The sequence below is a fragment of the Diadema antillarum genome, unplaced genomic scaffold (genome assembly GCF_040938485.1).
Source record: "Diadema antillarum isolate AM-2024a unplaced genomic scaffold, OU_Dant_1.0 seq00000442_RagTag, whole genome shotgun sequence".
NCBI classification, from domain to species: Eukaryota; Metazoa; Echinodermata; class Echinoidea; order Diadematoida; family Diadematidae; genus Diadema; species Diadema antillarum.
In genome coordinates this window covers 1,741,470-1,762,049 of record NW_027271417.1, presented here as the reverse complement: position 1 = coordinate 1,762,049, position 20,580 = coordinate 1,741,470, and the positions used below count along the sequence as shown (strand labels likewise).

The 20,580-nt window shown below is 41.8% G+C and overlaps 3 protein-coding genes across 3 annotated transcripts in view; 2 read left to right on the top strand and 1 right to left on the bottom strand.

The window, feature by feature from the left end:
• LOC139732674 (uncharacterized) overlaps window positions 1–20,580 on the bottom strand; it is a 39,734-nt gene that overhangs the window by 9,016 nt on the left and 10,138 nt on the right. Inside the window, exons 2-4 of the mRNA XM_071643529.1 lie at window positions 12,613–12,746; window positions 4,290–10,877; window positions 2,351–2,893 (exon numbers count right to left, since the gene is read on the bottom strand). Coding sequence (XP_071499630.1) covers window positions 2,351–2,893; window positions 4,290–10,877; window positions 12,613–12,724 — 7,243 coding nt within the window. The 5' untranslated portion in view covers window positions 12,725–12,746. The remainder of the gene's footprint in view (window positions 1–2,350; window positions 2,894–4,289; window positions 10,878–12,612; window positions 12,747–20,580) is intronic.
• On the top strand, window positions 17,171–17,800 carry LOC139732690 (uncharacterized). Its single transcript, XM_071643545.1, has one exon. It carries the CDS (start codon window positions 17,171–17,173, stop codon window positions 17,798–17,800), a length of 630 nt encoding a protein of 209 aa, XP_071499646.1.
• Window positions 17,814–18,974, top strand: LOC139732689 (uncharacterized). Its single transcript, XM_071643544.1, has 2 exons — window positions 17,814–18,380; window positions 18,966–18,974. The coding sequence occupies exons 1-2, from the start codon at window positions 17,814–17,816 to the stop codon at window positions 18,972–18,974; spliced, it is 576 nt and encodes a 191-aa protein (XP_071499645.1).

The window sequence follows — 20,580 nt, the reverse complement described above, 5'->3', positions numbered from 1 at the left end:
AAAAGATCTGACAAAGCGCTTCATGCACTCTAAAAAAAATCCGGGTCAAAACTGACCCGGAACTGGGTCCGTTGGCGTCACACACCTTTCCGGGTCAAAAATGACTTGGAATTTGGTCATGAAGACCCGGAATGGGGTCACCCTGATCCAATCATGACTCTGGATGGGGTCATATCTGACCCCATTCCTTGTCATTTCTGACCTGGAACGGTGTGTGACCCCAACGGACCCAGTTCCGGGTCAGTTCTGACCCGGATTTTTTTTTTTATAGTGTGAAATGCCCCCTTGAACAACCTGCCATCAATGCGTCTGAAATCCCACAAACCTAGATTTCCCTCCCGTAACTTGAAAGCTTTGACCCCAAAACAGGTTGGTGCAGATGCTAGTCTGATGTCATCTCCGATACCACCCAAATTACCTACAACTGTCTCTGGCCTGGCAACAAAGCCATAGGGCTTCAACGGGTGGTGATCAAGCATGTCTTAATGTCTTCATTCTGTTTCTATGGCAAATAATTGCCCTCTGACTCCTGAGGAAGTGCTGAACATCACCAGATGTGGTTGCAATTAAAGCAATTGCAGGACTAATATGCATCTTTAGCCTGAGAATTCTTGAAATTTGGAGCTGATGTCGCCTGCTACCAAACATCCAAGGGTTCTTTAAAGACAATAAAAATGACAGTTCTATTTTTAAGACAAGACTGAATGAGATCATGATGTCAAAGTGTATATTATCAACACCTGGGAACTGTGAGAGAACTGAAAGAGGTATTTCACATTGCTCCTAGGTTGATGTTTAATGAATAATTTGTACGGTATTGCGTTTGGACAGTTTCGTTTATGCCTTCACCAGTTTTTGTTGTTTTAATTCACGAAGAAAATCAAGTTTGCTCGATAATATCAAGGCGGGTACTTCTAAATTATATCATATCAAAGTGATGGAGGTTATGATCCATTTCAAACTCGCCTCAGGACTCCTCCCTCCCCGCACCCCCCCCCCCCCCCCCAACTCCTTGCTGGTAAAAACAAATCTACAATGTAAAGGCTTTTAGTTGGGTCATTAATGTCCGATGTGTTTTTGTCTGCAACCATATATCTCTGCACTTACTGTATTGGATTTTTCTGTACTTTGTTGATATGGTTTTAGGGGAATGCATATTAGAAGCTTTGCTTTCTAGCTTCCCCTCCACTTTCAACATTATTTGATAAATACCATTCATGTAGACTTCTTAATATATTGTGTTAGTATTACATTTCTATATTCAACCTGCATGTAGAATATGATGGTATATTGATTTCTTGCGAGATGTTTAGTGAACTTGAATTCGTTGTTGAGACAAAATGAAGTATATAAGAAATTGTGTTAAACATCGTAAGGTTTATGAATACTAAATGCTCAAATATACATGGAGGCCCTCTATATTGTAAGTGACACCCAACATATTTGTATTACACATGCAATACTTCATGCCAGCGTAGGTACGGGACTGGAAATACAGTAAATTTGTTCTGTATTTCCATGCATATGTTTTGCCATTCATATAGCACATAAGCATAGGAATGGCGGCCATTTTGAATAAAAAATGAGCTTTAAATACTACATGAACCTATATGAAATGAAAATTCTCTTGCAAATGCAGATGGAGTAACTCTAGGAACAGAAATGTATAAAGTTTGGTGGAATAATTGGTCATATAAGGCACATTATTGTGTTTATCACGGCCGCATTAGCATATCTGGCGGCCATGTTGGATTTTTGCATTTTGCCGAAAATGCTCAAGGTTACGCGAGTGGCATCAATCGGATTTGGAATCAGCACCCTCGAATTGACAAGAAACCATCAAAAAACATTGTATATATCAAAAAACAAGGTTGGGTGCCTTCTAGCCTGGACTATTTACTGGTAAGTCTTCAAATTGAAGAAATTTTTTGATATCAAGTTGATATTTGTCCGCGATCCTACTCTGTCGTGATCCTAAATTCTACAGTCCGCAGCCCCACGGCCATAGTGTACGTACTAGTAGGAGTGTGTGTACGTACTGGCCGGTGTAACAGCCGCGTTGGTCTGGCCAGCGTTGGATGCATTTTGTCATCGATTTGTACTTAAGGTATGACGAGGTAATATTTTCGCGTGTTTTTAATTTCGCAATCAGCCCGAAACTCGCAAAATTCACGAAAATAAAACCCTCGCGAAAATAACCGCGTATACAGTATTTAATTCAAGTACAGTTTTTGCAAAAACTTTCCAAATTATACAGACTCTAACTCTTGTGATTTGGAAAAAAAAATTAAATAAATGCATAATGTTGGTACATACTGGTAGTAATATTCTAGATACTTTTGCAACATACCTCTGGTATTGTGTCGCATACTACGCTTTCTTGTAGTCACACCTTCTTGGTCTGATGTTCCCTCACCTTCCTTCTCTGCAGAAGCTGTTGTGCTTCCACTGGAGCTCCTGCTCCTTGTTCCTATAGGCCCACCTTCGAGCCCTGGAGCTGTGGCAGCAGCAGGCGACTTGCGACCAGATCGCAGTGATCTGAGATTTGGGGAAGTATCTTCTACCACATAATCTGACTGGTGCGAACGTGGTGTGTCTGGCCTGGAACTTGTGGAGTCAGTGTCTTCAGGATCCAAGGTAGTGGCCTGAGAGGTTTCTTGGACATGTCCATCATCTTTTGCCTGTCCCAACTCAGACTCCATGCTCACCTTAGGGGGACTTGCCAATGTTTTGGACTGTTCTGAAGGTGTTTCTTCATCAGTTGCAGCTTTTGATGTAGTTTCAACAGAGTCTGGACAATTCGCTGATGGTGAAGGAGTTGGTCCAGAGCTCACAAGAGAATCTACTTCTGGAGGCTGCCTTTGTAATGATGAATCTTCCTCAGCATTTGCATCTGAATACAAAATTTTGATCATGCACAAGTTCAATTCAAAGCCAAAATGTCCAATCTAATTTCACTAATCAAATCAAGCTGTCTTTTTTATACAAAATATCAATATCCCAAGTATGTTTTTCTTTATTTTTTCCCCTTGGTATTGATCTTCTAGGTAGCTTCTTTTTCCAGCATTCTTTAATTCTAAAAACTGCTTTTTTTTCTTTAAACTGGTTCTTTAAAGGGGCACTCTTCCAAACATGGATTCAGTGAATGCAAAAGAATCAGCGACACGACCAGTAAAAGTCTGAAGAATATCAGACTGTCAATTAAAAAAAAAGTTAAGTTTTAATTCATCTGATGTGCAGCCATATATGGATGGGAACTCCACAGCTGATAGTGAAAGTGAGATAGTGGGACAATATATACAAATAAAAAAAAATCACAAAACTGCATATTTCAGAGATTTTCTTCTCAAAATGGTGAGAAAACAGAATACACTTTTTTTTTTTTGTCTGGGATGTCAAACAAGCACTTGACCTTGACCTTTGAATGAAGATTTGTGAAACACTTTTTCAACTTTCTTTATATTGTTCTAATATTTGTAACATCACAAATTGTAAAGTTCTCATCTACAAATGGCATGCCATGGAATGAACCAAAAGTGTAAAAGATAATAACTTCTGAATAGACTGTTCAATATCATTCACACATTCACGCAGTGTTTCATTAATCTTTCTGCATTTTCCATATCGACTGCCTTGTTTAGGAAATGTCATCTTTCAAAAAGTAAATTTATAATGCGATCCACACGCCACATATTTGTGAATTCTGATAGGTTTCTGTAAAAAAAGGGTAAGACATTCTCATTTCAAAATACGACATAATTATGAAAGTGTAAAGAAATAAACAGACTTAGTTGATCTAGGGATCATCTGAACAATAAACAATACAGCTTCACAACATTGCTCTGACAAGTCTTATATTTGAATGACAGTTAACCTCGCCCAAGTTGAATCCTATGGGACCGCAAAAAATCCTTTGACTTACACAATAGGGTTATCATATGTTTACATCCATCCCAGGTATAATTTCTCTTTTGACTTGGCCAATTTTTCGATTCGTGCGAGATTGAAATGGGCGAGGCTTACTACACTTTGTTGCAAGAATATAAAATAATGTGCTGAATTTGAATGTCCATACATCTTCCAAAGATTGGACAAAAGCACAGTAATTTCCAATTATTTCAATTTACACGGTAAGTATTTTGCCATTAAAAGCCTGCTGCAGGAATATATCTACATGGGGCCACGTCAGGATTAGCTGTGATATGTAAGCAACACATATAGAAACACTCAAGTGGGGAGAAGGAAAATCTTTAGTGATGACACAACATGCTTCAATGTTAGACACTTACGAGGATCACTCATTTCCCTTGTAAGAACAGGTAATGATGGCTCTTCATCACTCTTGGTCAAGTCTTGAACAGGTCTTTCTTCCATTTGAACTGATGGGGGTGCCACATCCTGCTGCATTATTTCGGACACCAACTGATCTGTAGGCCCTATGTCATCACCAGATGAGCCAGTCACACTTGATGTGGCAAGAGGTGCATTCAAAGCTGCTGGTGCAAAGAGTTCTGGAGGAATCTGTGCCTTATTTTCCTGTGAGTTGGCATTAATGGTGTCCAAGACAGTTGCTGAGCCAGAAGGATCTGGAACTGATGAAGATGCCAGAGAGGGTGGAGGAAGAGATTGAGCAGATTGTTGATGCACTGAAGACACAGCTGTATCTGTCATCCCAGTATCTCCACTGCAAATTGTGTTACTTATCTGTTCTACTGAAGGTATCTGAGATGATGGCACTATACACTTACTTTGAGCGGAAGGATGAACCACTTCTTTGTCAGAGAGAAAGCCAGACTCCTTCTCTTTACACATGCCTATTTCTTCTGTAACTGCTGGAAACTGATCTGCAATTGTTGATGGGATCACTGCTGGTACAGGAACAGATGACAAGTCAATTGTATCACTTGGGACCTCTCCAGTCATGGTGACAGAATGAGCAGCAAGAGTGCTGACACTAACTGGCACTTTGACAGAGTGGTCTGAGGGGAGGATTGCACTGAATTCAGCCTCTGTTGCTCTCTGCACAGGTTGACATCCCTCAGGAGAGTCACTGATGTCACTTCTCTGCTGTACCCCGGTCTGCTGAATGGCACTGTGTGTTTGCTCCAAGATATGGGATATACCTTGGCTTACTTGTTGGGCTAGTACACCCCCTTCAGCAATGTTCCTATTATATTGCTGTGCTTGGGCACCAGGTGGGTTGCTCTGTAACTGTCTGTGCCCTCCAACAGGGCTACCTACAGATTGTTGCAGTGCACCAACAGATGGTACCATGCTATGAGGCACAGAGCCAGAACTTTGCATGGAAGGTATCATATGCTGTCCCCTTGAACCTAGAGAATGTGCTGACAATTGCCCTTGTTGATTTTGCACTGAGTTCTGTTGCTGCAAATTTGCTGGAGCTGGTATAACACCACTAACAAAATGTTGAGACATTGTGTGTTGCCCATGGAGATCCATCAGGCCAGATGGAAGATTAGGAGAGGCATGTAGTTGTCCAGAAAATTGATCCTGATAGGGTAACTGATGTTGTGACTGCATGTTTTTCACAATGTGTGTTCCATAAGGTGCATATTCCCCGACAGGCCCCATCAGCCTCTGAGGCATGGACATCAGAGACCTCATGCCATGGCCGCCACCGGCCATGACTTCACCTAAAACTGTTGGTGAATGTCTTCTTTCTGTTTGTGATGGCGGAGTTCCAGCTCTCATTACTGAAGACCCTTGCATCATTGCTTGTCTCAAACTTGAAGGGGGTGTTCCAGATCTTGGTGGCGTCAATGACCTCCCACTCGATGATCGTCTCCTTCTTTGCTTCAATGCTGGAAAATCAATGGTATGTTGAGGTGGCGGCTTTATTTCTTCATCATGAATGCGTGGAGGACTTAAGCCTCGAATAGCAGATGTTGCCAATTTGGTAAGGTCTGCAGAGTCTGGTATACTGCAGAGTGCCTCTGCAGGTTGTAGAATTGGCATCGGCGAAGACACTTGTGGTGCTGGTGCTGGAGATGGTGATACACTGGAAGGCTCAGAAGTGATGGGTGATTGTTTCTCTGCAACACTACTGCCTGAGGAAGACAACTTATCTCCAGTAGCAGTGCCTGTGCGACTACTTGCTGACTTTGCTATAGAGCTCAGCAATGCACTAGCACTGCTGTATGAATTCAAATTTGGGGCAGGCGGTGTGATAGCATGTGACCTCTCTGACTGGGGACTAATGCTTCTTTGACGTCTCAAACACTTCTCTGCAGATGAAGATTGTGTAGATGAAGATTGTGTATCAGATGACACTCTCGCTGTTTCACACTGACTGTTGTCATCATTAGCTATACTTGATACACCAGAAGGTGGAAGATTAGCTTGAAGCGCTAGTTGGGAAGAATGTCCTGTTTTGTTGTCCTGCAAATGGCTCTTTTGAGAATCAGCTATGTCAGAAGCAGAAGATAAATCTGAAAATGATAGAGCTGGTCCCAAGGGCAATTCCGTTCTCTGCTGGTGTGCCTGTAATCCTTGGTTACCAGTTTGTTGAACAGGGGAAGTGTGCATGGTGGGAACATGAGGTAATGTGGCAGGCACTGTTGGTATTGATTGCACAGGCAGACTTGATGTTACTGCTCTATTAGCATCTGTTCCCAAGGAGGAATTGCCGTTGCCAGCCAGTCTTGGCATTTGGACAGTTGAACATTGCACCTGGCTAGCTGCACCACCATATGGCTTCAATACTGGCATATCATCTTGCTTTGCTTCACCATCTGCAGCTTCATTCTTTGTTGCCGTATCTTGTGTGAACACACTTTCATTTGTGACTCCTCCTTGTGGGGCATTTGTAGGGAGTGATGTTGAAGGAAATGACTGCGTAATCACGGTTTTCAGCAAATTATCTTCTTTCAGTAAGTCTTTAACCTCTGATCTAGGTTCAACACCCATTCCTTCTGTTCTGCTCTGCGCTGAAAGAAGATCGCAACTTTGATCTGCAACCTTTGCACAACTATGTGGTGGCAAAAGAGAGGGGAGATGACTTCCTGCCAGAGTTTGACTGGAAACTGATGAATATGGTGTGGATACATTTGAAGAATGTGCCAGTGTAGATGAAGCACTCACAGCTCCAGTGGGAACAACATTAATTTCACTCAGTAGGGCTTTAAGTTGTGACTTGTCATCTTTCTTTTCTGTCTCATTCAGTTCTCCCCCTTGAGGAATACAGGACAAGGGATGGATTGTAGTTGATAAAGAAGGATCCCTTGGGTTGTCTGCCAGCTTTTCCATAAACAGAAGTCCTTCTGCTGTCATATTAGCAGATGGTTTAGCACTGAGACCTAAGGGCCAGTTCAGTGGTGGTGGAATGTCACTTTGTGAAGGTACCTTTGGCAATAAATTAATAGTGTTTGGAGGGGTAGGTAGTGCATGGGCTGATGTCATTGGAACTTTATTACCCTGCATGGCACCTGGAAGTGACTGTTGACTAATCTTTGTAGTTGGCTGCCCCTGAACTCCATGCATTTGATCAGCAACACTCACAGAACTAAAGCTCATGTGATGACCAAGTTCTACCATTTTATCCATAGTTTTACCCCCTTCAATCAAATTTCCTTGTGTCTTTGTAAGGCTCCTACTAGAAGGCTGGGATATTTGTTCACTCTCTGTTGTTAACACAGGATTGACAATGCCTCCATCAACACCTGTAGGAAGTGATGGTCTAGCTGCTGATCCCATGTTTTGTCCTGATGAAGTAGTAACCACAGGAGGAGCTGCCAGGCGTGGAGGAGGTAGGGATATCATCGGATTGGTTTGAGTGCTTCCTATGAAAGGATGTACATAGCTTTGTGATGAAGTACCAGGCTGGCCAGTCCCTGATGTATAGGTGGGCAGACCACGAAAACCTCTTTGGAAGGGCAATCCAGCGAAATTGGAACTGGTCTCTTGTTTGTGGGTTTGACCACCACTAATAGGATGTGATATGTTTCCAAGCAGTTCTCTTGTGCTGGGAGGTGGTGGTGGTGCTGGTGGATTTGGGCTCATGGGGGAAGGTATTGAAGGGCTTGGATGAGACAAGAGTTTTGTTGTGACTGTCTGTAAGGACTGCTTACTGCTCTGATCAGCTACAGTCTTTTGGGCTGTTGAAACTAGCTTGTGTTTTTGCTCTTGTTCCTCTTTAGCTTCCTGTGCTATCCTTGCTGCCATGGCAAAGGTGTCTCTCTCAGCTTCTGTCATAGATGCCATTGCAGATTCTTCATCAAAGGAATGGTCTTCTTCTAATTTAGCCCCAGGAGAATCTGAGGTGTCAGTTCCCTCAGTGTAACTCTTAGTTGGTTGCTCAATCTTGGAAATGTAGGATGTAGCCCTTACTGATGGAGCTGTAGCTGGAACAGTTGATGTTAAATTTCCAGGTGTGACAGACCTTGGGGCAACTGATGACACCTTTGACGGTTCTGCAGTAATATGAGGTGATGTGATAGATTGTGGCAAGAATCCAGGCTGAATCCTCATTGTATGTGCTACTGGACCAGAATATGATGTTTGAGGCCTTGTCCCCATGCCTGATGGTGTTTGAGACCCTGCTGCCATGAGAGCAACTACAGATGGAGGAACAGGGGGTTTTTGACTTCTACCAAGATCATACTGTGGAGATAAACCAGCAGACATCCGTGGGGAAGGACCTCCTGGTACTGCATGGGGGTCTGATCTTGGGCTTGGCTGACTTGCCAAATTTGGTACAATTTGGCTTGGCAGGGACACAGGGAATCCAGCAGTAGTCGATAAGGTGGTTTTATTTGATGATGTTAATACAGAGGATGTACTCTGTGGAGTTGGAATAATCTGCCCCATGTGAATGGGAGGGGTACTAAATATTGGTTGTGGATACGACATGGAATAAGGAGGAGTGCTGTGAACTTGCGAGTTACTTGATGTCTGCTGCAAGAATGGTGGATGACTAGCTGCAGAGGATACCTGGGAAGGTCCTGAACTTGAAAATATGTGTTGCAACTGTTGATGTTGCTGAGGATTCAACTGTTGAAACTGGGAATGCTGGACCTGTTGCTGGCTATGCAACTGCTGTGCATGCTGCTGCTGCAGCTGCTGTGTGTGATGGTGGTGCTGCTGCTGCTGCAAATGATCATGCTGCAATTGCTGCAGTGCTTGTTCACTAAGTGTAGTTGTCACATCACTGGAAGAGGCAACCACAGATGTTCTTTTGGACTTCACAATCTCCTCTGAAGAAAATGAAAACTGTGTTGCAGTGATGTCACTTTGCAGTAGATTTACAAGGAGAGGGCTGGTCAAGGATGCAGTAGCTGATTTCTTTTGATGCTGACCTTGCAGGTGGGCCAGTGCAGCATGATGAGCTGGTGAAATACTTTGCTGTGTTATGGGGAGTTGAGCAGTGGTGACTTGTCCAGGAGCCACTTGTGATGAAGGCACCTGTGTTTGCGGGGACTGAGGGAATGTCATATCAGACTGTGCAACATGAGGCTGTGGCAGCTGGCTAGGTTGTGTCTGCGTTCCTTGTGACACAGGCATCCTAGCCATTGATCCCCCAATAAAAGAGAATGTTGATGCAGTATCTGTTACCTGAGGTTGAGGATGGTGTGAATGAGGATGTGATGGTTGTAATACTCCAGATTGCACAGGTGTGTTTGGACTGATTGGATTATTCACAAGACTAGGTGGCAAAGCAAGATTTGATGGCTTGCTCTGGTTGAGAGATTGAGGAGGTGGATTGTTCATTGTCAGGGGATCAGGCGGCATCAGAGGCGGTGGCAGAGGAATTTGTGGACCCTTGGGCTGTGATTTCTTCTTGCTTTTACGCTTCTTTTTAGGTGGAGCAGGTGGCTTTGTCTGTTGAACTGGTGGAGGAGGGCGTGATGGAATGCCCGCCTGTTGCATATTTCCAATTGTATTAGGCTGGGACTGAGTCATACCAATATCCATGCCTTGTGGGATACCTTGATGAACACTAAAAGGAAGCTGTGTCTGCTGCTGCTGTTGCTGCTGGTGTTGTTGCTGCTGCTGTTGGTGAAATGGTGTTTGATTCCACTGCTGTGGCTGTCCTCTTGGCTGGAATCCAGGCAGTGGGCCCCATGGGAAAATGTTCCCTGATTGGTTATCTTGCATCATGCTACTTGGGGGAAGATGAGTATTTGGTGGAACACCATGTCCCTGTGCCAGACTGACCATTGAACTCATCGGGCTAGGAGACATAGACTGCACGGTTGGGGTATTGGGTCTTGGAGGAAAGGTTCCTCTCTGCTGAAATTGACTTCCATTAGGACTAAATCCCCGTACCATACTCTGTGGAAGAGGAGACTGAGAGGGTGTGATAGCATTGCCATGCATTCCCATGGGACCCGGGGATGGATTGACTGTCACTCTAGAGGTTATAGTTTGAGGAGGGCCACTCATGTTTGTCCCAAGACCTTGATTCTGATTTAGTGTTGCAGGAAATCCAGTATTTTGATTAATAGGGGTTTGTTGTTGTTGCAACTGTTGCTGCTGGTGGATCTGTTGATGCTGTGGTTGCTGAAGTTGCTGATGGTGCTGTTGTTGGTGGTGCTGCTGTTGATGTTGCTGCTGATGCTGCTGTTGGTGAATTTGTGGTTGCTGTGGCTGAATCTGATGATGTTGCTGTGGAATTTGATGTTGTAAGTGAGCTGCTGGTTGCTGTGGAGCTGCTGGTGGTGGAGGTGGTGGCGGTGGTGGACCAGTGTTGAGTTGGATAACATCCCCATTTTCAAGTTGTACAGAAAGAATTCCCAAGTTTCTAAGAGAGGGGTCACCATTTTGTGCCAGTGAACGAAGGTGAGTAGCAGCATGGCGTGGTATATTGAAAGTGACCTTGATACTGTTCCATGGTTCCACTTTGTGCAGTGACAGTGAGTCTGTGAAGAGAATTGTGAAATGTCAATTGTCAATAAAGTAATTAAGCAATCTTGTAAGTTCTACTAAGTTTTCTGTGTCATGAAAGATATATTTCAAAATGTTACTACCAAGGTCATCAATTCAGCACAAGTATTTAACAATTATTCCTAAGTTCACAAGCATATTTCTATCTTGGTCATGTAATAGAATGTAACATACATGTACTATCAATGTCATACTCAGATGCAGACATTAGAGCATAGGAGTTCCATCCTATCCAAGATTAATTGATGGATACAGTACTCTCTGCGTAATCGGGTATCGCTTAAACGGGTACTCCGTTTAATTGGGTAGTAATGTCAAAATCAGTTCCAATGCACATTAAAATTACCTGATAATCGGGTTGCCTCTCTGCATAAATGGGTAAATAATTTTCTTCTAATCTAATTTCTACCCACATTTTATCGCAGATATGACACTTTAAGATATCATGAAAGTCAAATTTTCCACGGCTAATGGCATTCTCTGCTTAAGCAAAGAAGACGATCATTTTGGGAGTGATTAAAAATGAAAACACATGTACCAGTACTGACTTGCCACACGTAAACGAATATTACACATGTAGCTGGCACTCACAATTGCACAGACAGACAGGAGTTGAACACACTTCACTTGCTCTCCGAATGTGCCTTACAAGCACGCGTGTTAAGCATACAGTGTAGGTGTTTGGTGCAGGGTACAATGCATGTACATGCACATTATGTGTGTCCAATGTGAATGAGACGTGTTCTTCTGTTAATAGGGTACTGCGTTTAATCGGGTAAGAAACGCTCTGCCCGAGCCTACCCGATTATGCGGAGAGTACTGTACCATCCATCTTGGAAATGACAATTAAACAAAATTTAATGCCAACATGGGGAGAAAGTTGAATTTGTCTTTTATGCTGGCAAGACCAATAAAATGTGAGAAAATGACATATAATGGATATTTATTAAAGTAAGCTTGCACTTTCACCTTTCATCTATCATTTTGACAAAAAGAAACAAACAAACCAAAGGCAAGAGACCCAGTGGTTCTAGCTCTCACCCAAGTGTCAGAAATTCACCTTCCATGCATTTCTGCACAGATTGCTGATTAATTTGACTATGTGTATTCAAGAAGATAATGAAAATGTGAAAATTGGCAATCACTTTGACCCTCCCTTACTGGGTCCCAACAAGATTACCCCTGGGTCTGACATGAACAAACTTAAAACAGCATTCACAAGTATGCATACTTATAGCACCTTAGCTCTATCATTTCAGTCTTTATGGAACATTTTTAAAGATTTTCTAATTTGGGGGTTCTGGGCCCCCCTGAGGGCCACAAGGTGGGGCATGGTGCCCATTTGTATTTAAATATCTCCATCATCCTAGCAATAACACCGGCCAAGTTTGGTGAAAATCTGTTAACCCATTGAGGACGGGCTGATTTTGCTACAACACGCATTTCCATTAGACACCTGCTCGAGTATACTTGGGACTCGTCTTCAACGGGTGAAGGGATTTTCAAAAATAAGCTGAAAACTTAAAATGTTTATAATGCATAATGAGCTTTACATGCCTCACGCCAGGTGATGAATGCTAGTATCAGACTGTCTTGAGCTTTTGGCTCAGTTGAGCTAAAATCTCCCAAACACAACTGCATTTATGCAAAGATAAATGGTTTTGATCACATGACATCCAGGAGCAACAATGCAGTCCATCTTTTTCTCACCTGTCTCAGCTAGAAGAGAAAGCTCCTTAACTAGCCATGCCAACTTGAAAGGCAGTTCAGGGTCATTGTAGTGGCCTTTGCAGGTCAGCACAAGTTTTTCCAGAGATCCCATCCTTGCTTACACTTTAGATGAGCTGGTGTGATTAAATTGGAAATTATAATTACATTTGATATGAATACAATACAGTGACATGATGTACAAATAGTTAGATTAACTGGGTTGGTCAAATACCACTTAGTGATTGGCTAAACACAGTCACGTGATGGAGGCACATTGGTTATGTTTGCCCATGGGCAGAACATTTTTGTAATGTTCTCCCATGGGAAAACATTTTCACGCAACAAATGACAAATGATACCAAATGATTGAACGATCATATTTTTCACGCAATCGACAGGATAAATTTGCCTATTCCATACAATGTGAAAAAGCAGATTTGACTAACCCATTAGTATGTAATATAACAGATGATGACTTTTGTTGTCGGGAACATGTACCACACGTTCCACCCTCATGGTTTGAAATGCTATTTCGGGAGGCTATAAGTCCCTCGACTTAACCTCCCTCAACAGCATTTCAAACCCTTCGGGTGGAACATTTGGTATGTTCCCTCCTCCCGCCAGTCATCATCTATATAATGTGTGCCCCCTGTCTTCATTTCATTTCATTTGTTTAAATCAATCCTGGCCAAAAGGCTGCCACCTCTGAATCTGCCACAAATTTGAAAGTACATTTATTAAGGTATTCATATGTACATTGTGTTTATTCAGAGCATTTCTGGTTTTATAGAATATTTTGATAAGATTCTCAAACTTGCAGGTTCTGGGTAAGTGGGGCATGGTGCTATTTGTAAAAAAAAACCACACACACAATGTATGTATTTTATACATAGCAAAGCCATAACACCAGCCTAGTGTATACTATTTGACCATGCATTTTCATGAAGAGAATGACAATGTGAAAACTGGGCCCCAATATGGTCTCCCGCAGGGTCCCAAGGGGACACCCATACATCCACCATGAACAAACCTGAAATTATAGTTACCAATGTACTTGCTCATAACAAAAATTCAGCTCTATCACTTCTGGTTCTTGAGAAGAAGATATTCCAATATTACCGGTATATTCCTTAATTTTGCCGCGGGGGGGGGGGGGGGGGGGGGGGGTATTGTGTCCACTGAACAAACTGAGATCCTATTACTCTTGAGATGCTACACTTTGTACTTGGCAAGTTTGGTAGAAATCCACCATGGGGTTTTTCAAGAAGAAGCTGGAAATGTAAACAGTAAAATTCAGAAAGAATAATGGATGTCGCACAATGAATAATCACAATAGCAGGCGTGAGCGAGTAATGTACAAAGGAAAGTTTGCTGTGTACACTGCTTTTCTGCCTTTCTCTTTCTTTTACATTATGTGTTCTTTCTAACACCCAACCATCCAATGTTTAGTGTTGTGTACAATGATATGACTCTACTGCCCCAAGCAGTTGATGATATACATGTAAGGCTCATTCTCATTGCAAAACATTGTGACACCGAAAATTGCAATATTTTGAGCTTGATATTCACTCTGAAATTGAAAATCACAAAACCATAAATATTGTGAGTTGGGCACATGTATGCACAATTGGAATGTGAAATTTGTTGCATATAAATATGTTACAATAGCTTAATCAGCTTGCTGCATATTTCTTGCGTAGGAATAAAGACTCGACATAATATATCACAATTTTTCTGCAGTTTACATTCTCATCTCAGTGCTAAAACATCAGACAAACCCGAAAGAAAGTTAAAAGAATTACACTCCAGCTGGCATTTTTTTTTTTCAGTGCTGTTCTGGCTGGTGTTTTGTCCAATTGCTTGGCACCTTTCACCCACACATGATTTTCAATTATTGTAAAATTTCACTGTTGCATTTTTGTCTGTACATGTTGCATAAGTTGCACACTAAGGCCCGAATTCACGAAGGTGGTACAATTGAAACCATGGTTTAAACCATGGACAAAGACCACAGTTTTGTATAGGGCATGTGTCGCATGGCCTATCTCATTACGAAATCAGTCATTTCGTCGATTTTGTCGATGAAGTGTTCATTTAGTTACGAAATGTTAACATTATGTCGACAAAATGATAATTTCATTAACGAAAGAATTTGCCTCAACAGCTTTGCGAAATAGCAGTGCTAATTGCCTATTGAAATGTGTATTCTGAATGAAAAAAACTCAGAGAACGCTGTTCATGCCCTGTATCTGAATAAACCATGTGTAACAAAACCTTGAACAATGAAAGGCGAGTTTCCTGCTATCAAGGGCAAGCAACCATCATTCTTTCTTCATCATTGATAGCAAGAATCAGTGAACGTACGCAGTGACGTAATAGGATGGTATTGTTGGAGAATCAGCATGATGTCTGCTAATTTGTACAAGGATTGTTCAGTTCTCTTTTGTGTGTTAATGTCAGGGATGCTATTAAACTCACTTTATCTCTTACAAGCTATCGTCACTAAGTTAAGAGGTAAACTTAATGAAAGGTTAAAGGTTATCGCGAATCAGTTCTTCTGGCTCTAGGCTTTTATATGATAGCATACCATGAAGCTTTTTATCATTCACCTGTCTAGAAAAGGTGAGAATGCACCATAATCGCAATCATCTGGATTTGATAACATAGTGATACACTGTACTCCTTTTTTTTTTCATATTTCCACCAACCAAGATCAAGGTCATTCAAAAAGAACAGTTCCTTTTCACAACGTACAGAATATGTTTGTTGCATGTATGTTTTCATAGGTCATCTCTCGATGTATAATAGGCATTGATTGTCTTTTTTTTTTTCATACTGCGTTTCCTAATAAGTACCTTGAGGGGAAAACCCGATAAAATGTTCATCAAGGAGGAATCATATGACATGTAAACTAGAAATGTCCATTGCTGCGCAACGCAGTTGTATCCCCCTGCACTAGCAGCAGCTTTTGCTTCATCTTCAAACATAAAGGTGAATATTATGAAGACTAGACGCAGCTTCACAAAACAATATTTATGTACTGTATATAAATTAGAGTATAATGCATCTGTAGGCCTATACAAAATTCAAAAGTAACTAGAACTATCACTTATTGTGATTGATAGACCTCTATCCACAACTGAGGGAATTAGCTCAACCAGGATTGATTTTTTTACTTTTTAATGGAAAAAAAAATTGTTACCATGGCAATGCACTGTTCAGCAGTGAATAAATGTATTGCTCACTGTTAGTCACATGTCCCAGATCTCAAGTCAAGTGCTCAAAAACTGAGTGAGCAAGATAAATAAACTGAAGATTTCTACGATTTTCATAAAAAATTGTGTTACCATGGCAACACAATGTTGGACATTAAGAAAAAATGAGGTTTGCGCAACTATATATCATAGCAGTCACATGTGCCAAATTTCAAGCAAAATGCTAAAAGGCTGACAGGCTTAGTTGTATTCACAATATCAGTATATCATTTTCATTCCAAATATACTGTCACCATGGCAACACATTTTCAACACTGACAAAAGATAATTTTTGCACATCTAGGTGTGAATGTAGAGGTAACATGTGCCAAATTTGAAGCCACAATGCTCTAAAACTGAGAGATTTAGGAGAATCGAAATGTTTGTGTGATTTTCATTTAAAATACACTGTTACCATGGCAACACGTTGTTTAAACAATGATGAAATATGAAGTTTGCGTATCTCTGTACTATAGTGGTCGCATGTGCCAAATTTCAAGCCAAATGCTCAGAGACTGAGGGAGTTACCTGAATCCACAATACTTGTGTATGATTTTCATTCAAAATATCCTGTTACCATGGAAATGCATTGATCAACAATAACAAAAGATTAAGTTTGCACACCTACGTACCATAGTGGTGAGGTGTGCCAAATTTCAAGCTAAATGCTCCAAGACTGAGGGAGTTAGCCGAATCCACAATATCTTTGTATGCTTTTTGGTGAAAAAATGCTGTTACCATGGCAACACATTGTTCAACACTAATGAAATATTCAGTTCGCACATCTATATGCTATAGTGGTCATATGTGCCAAATTTCAAGCTAAATGCTCAAAGACTGAGGGAGTTAACTGAATACACAATATTTTTGTATGATTTTCATTCAAAATATGTCGTTACCATGGCAACACATTGATCAACAATGACGAAAGATTAAGTATGCACATCTCTATACTACAGTGGTCACATGTGCCAAATTTCAAGCCAAATGCTCAAAGACTGAGGGAGTTACCTGAATTCACAATATTTTTGTATGCTTTTTAGTAAAAAATGCTGTTACCATGGCAACACATTGTTTAACATTGACAAAAGATTAAGTCTGCACATCTATATGCTATAGTGGTCACATGTGCCAAATTTCAAGCCAAATGCTCAAAGACTGAGGGAGTTAACTGAATCCACAATATTTTGCCTTTCATCAAAAAAGCTCACTGGATTCCCCCCAAGAATAGAGTTCCCTCCCTGGAATCGTACGTACATATCGAAGCTGTCTCATCTCAAGTCCACTCTGCAGATACCCTCGACATGGCATCACATGACAATCTCCCTAAGGAAGAACGCCAGGCTCTCTCATCTCTCAAAAACAGGTCTGACATCATCATCAAGCCCGCAGACAAAGGATCAGCTGTTGTAGTAATGGACCGCCAGCAGTACATTGATGAAGCCATGAAACATCTCCGCAATCCTTCCCACTACACACTTCTTGACTTTGATCCCACAGATAATTTCTCCCAACAGATCCAGTCGACACTAGATGACATGAAGGAACATGAACACCTCACCAAGAAGGCTCACAAATTTCTCTCCCCCGTTAATGCCAAACCTGCCCGATTTTATCTCCTCCCCAAGATCCACAAACCTGGCGATCCCGGTCGTCCCATCCTCTCTGGAAATGGTTCCCCAACAGCGAACATCTCCCTCTTTGTTGATCACCACATTAAACCTCTTGTCTCACTCGCACCCTCCTACATTCATGACACACCAGACTTTCTCAGGAAACTCGATGACATCAAGGACCAGATACCCGAGACAGCAATCATCGGCACTTTCGACGTCTCCTCTCTCTACACCAATATTCCCCACGATGAAGGTATTCTAGACTCCTGTGAGGCTTTGACTTGCAGCGGCCATTCCAACCCCCCCATATATATCTGACATCAAATCCCTCATGTCACATGTACTGACGAAGAACAACTTCACATTCATGGACAAGCACTGCCTACAGGTGTCTGGCACAGCTATGGGTACCCGGATGGCTCCTTCCTTCGCCTGTCTCTTCATGACCAAGCTAGAGCAGAAGATGTTAGATTCAGCCCCCTGTCGTCCATGGATTTGGTGGCGCTACATCGATGACATTTTCTTCATCTGGACCAGGGAGGAGGAAAGCCTCCATACTTTCATTGACCACATCAATTCTTTCCACAGAACCATCAAATTCACTTCTGATTTCTCCCAAGAAGAGACCAACTTCCTTGATGTCACCGTTAGGAAGGAGTCTAACCATGTCACCACCACTCTCTACACTAAACCCACAGATACCCGTCAGTACCTTCACTCAGCCAGCTGCCATCCCCGCCACTGCAAAACCAGTATCCCTTACAGTCAAGTCAAGCCCTCAGACTTTGCCGTATTATGCTCTGAGGATTCTGAGTTTTCTTTCCATGCCAGGAACCTGAAGAGACATCTTGCAGCCAGGGGCTACGGTACCAGGAGAGTTCAACAAGCCATCAACAAAGTTTGTTCTCTCCCCAGATCTGAAGTTCTCAAACCGAAAACCAACAAGCAGGACATCACTGACAGAATACCCCTCGTGACCACTTTCCATCCCAATCTACCCTTTCTCCACAATATCCTTCGTGATAATCACCATATCCTTCACACCTCTGATCGTCTCTTACAGGCCGTCCCAGATGCTCCCATCCTGGCATACCGACACCCCCACAACCTCCAGGATCTCATCGTTCGTGCTGAAGTACCCTCCCTCACTGACAATTCTTCCTCTTTACAGCATGGCACATTCAAATGTTCAGCCAGTAGGTGCATCCTTTGTAGCATACACATCCACGAGAGTAACTCTTCCACCAGCAACTCTACCGGCCTCTCTCACCACACAAAGGGAAACATCACTTGTACTACCACTAATGTCGTGTATCTCATCACTTGCAGAGTTTGTAGAATCCAGTATGTTGGGGAAACCAAGACAACACTCAAAAGATGCTTCTATGGACACAGATCTACTGTCAACATAGCCAAGCTCGACACTCCAGTGGGCCACCATTTCAATCTACCCGATCATTCCATCACTGATATGATTCTACAGGGCATTTAATCTTTAGGCACCACAAGTCCAGACACAGTCAGAACCAGCAGAGAGAAGCTCTGGATGAGACGACTTCACACCATCCAACCCCATGGCCTCAACATCCAGGAGGGAAATGACTAACCACCATTATTTTATTATTACCATTATTATTCGCTTTTTCATTTTTCAATTTCATTTTGTTCTTTCTTTGCGCTTTTTTCCATTTGCAGACCCTTTTATTCCCAATTGATTCCTTCCTCTAGTCCAAGTCTCTTTTATACAGCCTTTTTCCACCTACACATACACACACACACACACACACACACACACTTGGTTTTGTTTGTTTATACATACTTGTGCTTATTATGCCTTGCCTGCTTATCTACATACAATGTACACAATTTTCTCTCCCCCAGTTTTTCATATGTGCTTTATTTTATTCCTTTTATCAATATCTTTTTCATTACTGTTATTTTATTGTCATTATTATTACTGTGTGTGTGTATACACTTTGATATGTTTGATCTCTTCCTTTTGTTGCCTCCTCCTGGTACACCTTCCAGGCCTCACTGTTTTCTCAGCCCCCCTCCCTTTGTTGTTGCTTTTTTCACTCTTTCCCTTTCTTTATCCCACTGGTGTTCCTTATCTTCCTTGATGTTGCCTCCCTATACATCCTTTTCCTTCTTTGGTTGCCCCCTTGATCCTCATGATCATCACTGACCCTCCTCTGCCTTTTGTCTGTCCACCCTCCTGCTCTAATCCCCCTCCCTTCACCTGTTGGGCTCCTTGCCCATGACCTCCCACCCTCTCCTTTGTTTTCTTTGTTCTGTGTACCCAGCCTGTCCCTGTCTGTTCTTGTTGTGTGAAGTCCTTATATGCGATTGCTTTCCCTGCTTGTTTGTCATTTTGCCTCTGACGAAGATTCTGCTAGGATCGAAAGCTCAGGCCCCTTTTGACTACTTTTTCCACAATATTTTTGTATGATTTTTCATTCTAAATATGCTGTTACCATGGCAACGCACTGATCAACAATGACGAAAGAGTAAGTATGTACATCTACATAACATAGTGCTCACATGTGCCAATTTTCAAGCTAAATGCTTAAAAACTGAAGGAGTTAGGTTCATCCACACATTTTTGTATGATTGGTAAAAAAAACAACTGTTGTTGCCATGGCAACAGATTTATCAATACACACATCAAAGGTGTCTTGCACAACTACACATTAAATTGGTCGCATGTCCCAAATTCAAACTGAATTGCTACAAAACTAGAGTAGAGAGAGTAGTTTGATCCACAACATTTTGTAAGATTTTTATGAAAATCTTCTGTTGCCATGACAATGCATTATGAAACACTAATAAAAAAAGATGTCTTGCACAGGCACAGCTACCTGTAATAGTGGTCGCACATGCCAAATTTGAAGTTAATTGCTCAAAAAATGAGAAAGTAGTTTGATCCACAAGTTTTTACAAAAATGTGCTGTTGCAATGGCAACGCATTATGTGATATTAACGAAAAAAGCGTCGTGCACATCTATCTTTGATAGTGGTCACACATGCCAAATCTGGGGTCAATTGCTCAAAAAATGAGAGTAGTTCAATCCACAACATTTTGCAGGATTTTTACAAAA

Bases quoted from the DNA above. Each gene is read 5' to 3' on its own strand.
- LOC139732690 (XM_071643545.1), top strand. From the start codon at position 17,171: ATGGCATCACATGACAATCTCCCTAAGGAAGAACGCCAGGCTCTCTCA.
- LOC139732689 (XM_071643544.1), top strand. From the start codon at position 17,814: ATGTCACATGTACTGACGAAGAACAACTTCACATTCATGGACAAGCAC.